This window comes from Eurypyga helias, unplaced genomic scaffold, assembly GCF_000690775.1.
Source record: "Eurypyga helias isolate BGI_N326 unplaced genomic scaffold, ASM69077v1 scaffold18135, whole genome shotgun sequence".
NCBI lineage: Eukaryota > Metazoa > Chordata > Aves > Eurypygiformes > Eurypygidae > Eurypyga > Eurypyga helias.
Window position 1 is genome coordinate 35430 of NW_010253646.1, and position 4823 is coordinate 40252.

The 4823-nt window shown below is 56.6% G+C and overlaps 1 protein-coding gene across 1 annotated transcript in view; it reads right to left on the reverse strand.

Moving 5' to 3' along the window:
• LOC104510478 (disintegrin and metalloproteinase domain-containing protein 33-like) overlaps positions 1-4823 on the reverse strand; it is a 26126-nt gene that overhangs the window by 9979 nt on the left and 11324 nt on the right. The window contains exons 5-11 of the mRNA XM_010152739.1: positions 4417-4493; positions 3703-3889; positions 3223-3288; positions 3055-3126; positions 2470-2636; positions 2272-2356; positions 1431-1573 (exon numbers count right to left, since the gene is read on the reverse strand). Coding sequence (XP_010151041.1) covers positions 1431-1573; positions 2272-2356; positions 2470-2636; positions 3055-3126; positions 3223-3288; positions 3703-3889; positions 4417-4493 — 797 coding nt within the window. The remainder of the gene's footprint in view (positions 1-1430; positions 1574-2271; positions 2357-2469; positions 2637-3054; positions 3127-3222; positions 3289-3702; positions 3890-4416; positions 4494-4823) is intronic.

The window sequence follows — 4823 nt, forward strand, 5'->3', positions numbered from 1 at the left end:
TTTTGTGCGATGTGCTGAGAAAGGCGGAAGCAGAGAGCATGAGCTGTGCACCGCGCTCTGCTGTAGTGCTGGTTTCATTTCCCTCGATAAAAAAAATATTTATAAAAAAGTTCTATTTCATATTAGGACATTTCATTTCCAAGATGACACAGAGGACTTCTCTTAAGAGTATTTTTGGAGTCTGGAGGAAATCTCTTAAGCTGCAGGGAAAGATGTAGGTCTGTGCAAGTTATGAGAGCAAGTAAATATACCCAATAAGCCCCATCTGAGTACGGACAGGTTGAAGACAGTCAAAAACGTGTTTCCTGCCTGAGTGGGTGAAAAAAAAAAAAAAAGATTCAGCAAAAATAAGAAGGAAGAAATGTAACGAAGAGATGTCAGCTCGGGGAGCTTTGCCTGCAGGGGTGAACAGGGGCACAGCTGAGCCACAGCATCTGCTACTGCTTTGCACCAGCGCATCCAGCCCCGGTGTTGGGGTGGGGCAGGATAATTAGTTAGAAGAATAACTAAACAAAGAAGTGCAAAACTGCCTCATCTTGGAAAACCGGTACTTTTCCGACCGCAGTCCACGCAGAAAGAGACTAAACCCCATGGGGTCAGTGCCGTGAGCTGGCAGCCCTGAGCGCTGTGGGAAAACATCCCAGGGACACCCTGAAACCGCATCAGGGGTTTTGACTGTTATTTATTAATTGGATGAGAGAATGGGTTCAAATAGTGGGGAATAAACAGCTGCTTTTTCCGCAGTGCAGGAAAATTTGGGACAACTGTCTTGTTGAGAGACAGAAAACCCAACAGAAGGACCTTGGAAAGGGAAATGGCACCAACCAGCTGAATTTCATACAGCTTTGGGCTGAATTAAAGGGTAAAAGCAAGGGAAGAGAAACCCTTGAGGGATGCCAGGGAGCATGAAAGCTAATGACTGCCACTCCAGAGCATCCCTCATCCAGATATAGTGGGGTTGGGGCGAGGGTGCGAGCTCAGCCCACCGCAGCCCCGCAGTGCCATGAGTCCCTGACAGCACAACTGGGGACTGGGCACCCCTTGGCCCTCTGGTCTACAATAAAGGAGAATTCCATTGTGCTGGGGTGGGGCTTAGCACAGGAAAATCGCTTGGATTCCTGCGATGTGTCTACCAGACAACGTCCGTTTTCTTCCATCCTTAGCTTTTTTGGGGATGGGGCTTCTAGCCCTCTGTTACCCATCAGAGACCACCAGCCCTGCTTACTCCTGAGCCCCAGGATGTGGGAATTGGGATGTGCCGAGCAAACAGGGAGGAGGGCAACCAGCCAGGTCCCCTTTGCAATGGGACACCACACCTGCAGCAGTGTCTTGCAGGACAGGACCCCACACCCCAGCCCACCCAGCTAAAAACAGCATCCACAGTTTATTGTGGGGCTCAGGGGGGGTATCCCATCCCCACCATCACTTACCCAGTGGCTGCTGCCATGACACAGCCACCTTGTTCCGGGGTGGCCTCCACACAGCAGCCTGTGCTGTCGTGGCTCATGCCGAAATTGTGTCCAATTTCGTGGGCCATGGTGGCGGCTGCTCCAATGGGCTGCTCTGAGTGGTCCTGTACAGGGAGAGGGGATGCATCAACACAGCAGCCAGGAGGGTCAGAGATGGCTGATCCCACAGCAGGGAATGGGGTTGGGGTGATGGAAGGACCACAGCATCCCTGGGATTGCAACTGGATCCCATGGGAGGGACAAGAGAGAGGGATGAAGGAAGATTCATGGCAGAAGTGGGGTATGGTCTCCAAAAAGTCCTGCATGGGACCATTGGGAAGCTCTTTTGCTGGAGCCAACTGCACAAAACCTGCAGCCATGGAAGGTACATCCCAAATACCAGAAACCTCAGTGCCCTACACCACCACCCTGCCGAGGGACCATAGATCACCAGGGCCACCACCACCCCATCAGCAGGAGCATAAGGGTTATCTGGGGTGGAGATGACCCTACAAGCAGGGAATAAGCAGGAGCTACTCAATATGAGGGGCAGAAGGGACATGGGACATCCCAGCGCTGCAAGCTGAGGGTGTACGTGAGGTGGGAGACGCTTAAAACCGGCCCCTTCTCACCTTCCTCAGTACTCGGCCAACATCCGAGAGGGGTAAGGGGCTACCAGCATCATCGTTCCCTCCCAAACAGCATCCAAGGACCATCCCCAGATGGCTGGTCCTCCAAGCCCATAAAGAACCCCAACAAGACGGGGGGGCGTTGGGGTCCTTCAGCCCAGGAGGAGCAGCAGGGACTCCCATGACCCTCTTACCACGCTGACGCCTCCAGAGTTATCAGCGCTGCACATCCCTTCGAGTGGGGCCATGCCAATAGTTGTCCCTCTGAATGTCTTCCCTCTGCCCAGAAAGGAGGACAGAGAGGCAGTTAGCACCCCATGGGTGGTTTGGAGACCCCGGTGTGAGCTGGGAGACCCCTATCGCAACATCCCCAGGTCCATAGGGTTGCTCACGTCAGCAGCTGGGCGTTGTCGTGCTTCCTGCGTGACATCAGGGCCTTTTTCCACTGCAGGAAGGACCAGAGCGTGGCGTTGGCATCGCTGGTGACAGCACACTGGTCCCGCTCCGTCCACACCTCCAGGCCGATCAGGGCCACCTTGATATTCAGCGACCTGTAAAACTGCAGGGAGGGGAGAGGGATGGAGGGGACGGGGACCATCATTTGCCATACATTGTACACCCCTGCATTTCAGGTGGTGGATCTCCATGCTTTCTCTCCAGCGGGGTGACTTGGGGACACACATGTACCAAATCCAACCTGCAGTATGAGCTCTACTGGCACAGGAGCCAGTCAGGGTGGCACGATGCCATCCGTCACACAACAAATGCCTAAACGTGTCCCTCCTTGCGTCACCGGTCCCCACCACCACAGCAGAGCAAGTGGATGGATGGCAAAGCACATTCCACTCCCATCTGCCACCTAAACCCTAGTGACACAGGGATAGCCACCACCAGGCTGGCCCCAAGCCCAGGTGCTGTCACATGGGACGGTGGAGGTGGTCACAAAGGACTAGCAGGCTCCTCTCGCCGGCCGCTACCTTGTCCACGTAGTTTGCGATCTCCACGATGCGCTGCTTGGTGTGGCCCAGGTTGAGGTGCTGGTTCCTGTACTGCAGAGACATGGGGATGAGGAAGGGTCACCAGAGGAACCAAGGGGTTCCAGGTTTTCAAAAGAGGACCAGGTTTCCACCCCGCCCAGCACTCACCAGCGTGTGATCGGCAACGATGAAGAGCTCCATGTACTTCATGGTCCTCCAGGCATCTCTCTTGCCCTGCAAGGCAGACAGCAAAGCTCAGAGGAGCGAAGTAGCGGGGCAGGATATGGATCTGGGCATTTCAGGCTTCCCAGACACCACAGAGCTGCTCAGGACGCACAACAGAGAGGGGAAACTGAAGCACAAGGTTACAAGGAACGTTTGAGTGGCTACAGTGCCATTCCTAATGTCACCTCACATTGTGTCCCACACTGTGCGACACAGCACTGGTACCCAACCCACACATCCTCCCTCTGAGAGAGGGCTCAAACCCACACAGACTCCTCACATCCCACCTGCCTGCACAACCCTGCGCAGATGTCAGGGTGACGGGCGTCCCAGCGCAAGCTGCAGGCATTTAGCAGGGGCGCAGACCGCTCCCCTGCCAGCCCTCTGCCTCTCCATGAGCCAAGGACCCCAGGATGGGTTTACCCGGTGGTGCGCCGGCTGGAAAAGCCGAGCGATGTCAGCGATGGTGCTCCCAAAATCATCGCCGTGGCCGCAGGTCCCACCCTGGACGGGCAAGTGCTCTGCTCGGTGGATGACGTGGTGGCCGGGCTCAGGGGTCCCCAGGGGTTTCAAGTAGTAGCTGGCGTTGCTGCTCAGCACGATCAGGCCCCTGGCAATGGAAAGCAGACCCCGATGGCTCCTGTGGCACTGTAGCTCCCACAGTCCCTGCCGAGGCTCCACAAACTCACTACACCTCAGCTTGGTCCATACCCGGGGTGGGGGCAGAGACAAGAGATGGGTATCTAATACATCCTTGGCATTAAAGCCCGGTCAGACCCCGCGGAGGCGGGATGGCAGCTGATGGTTGCGATGGGGCAAAGCTCAGTTCTGGGGTACCCACTGTGGGGCACGGGCTCTTGCCTCCTCCAGAGGCTAAATTCCTCGAAGGCAGCTCATGCTGCCAGAAAAATGGCCTCTCCCCTCCCTACGTGTCCCCCCTCCCCGGGGTTGGGTAAAGGATGGGAGAAAGGGAGCGAAGGAAAAATCAGCCCCGTGCAGCATCCAGGGCTGGGCTTGCAGGAGCATCGGCGCTGCCCCAGGGGGTCCCCAAAGGGGGTCTCTGCAGAGAGGAAAGGGCAGCCAGATCCATCTTCTCCTTCATCAGCCCCACAAGTCCCCCCACACACATCTCCGTACCGTATTCCTGAGCAGGTGCTGAGGACGACCCAGGAGCCTCCGTAGCCCTGAACGTGCCCGTGGTAGTAGCAGTGGTCCTGGGCAAGGAGGCAACGACGACCTTGCTTAGAAAGCACCCCGCAAGGCTGGGCAGCAGCGAACCCCAAGCATTCATCCCGAAAAACCACCCGTTTTCCATTTCCCGACCAAGTGAGTGATGTCCCTCCACACTGGGTGACGGGAGGGAGGGATAGAGCCAGGAGGCTGCCGGCTCCAGGGGTTCAGCCCAGGACACGGACAGCCCTGCACCGGGGCTCGGACACTGGAAGGGTGGCAAACGGCCGGTGGGGGGACGTCAGGGAGGGCTGCCTGGGCCTGGCGCTGCCTGTGTTTATCTCCGGAGGTGCTGTATGGCAGCCAAAAGACAC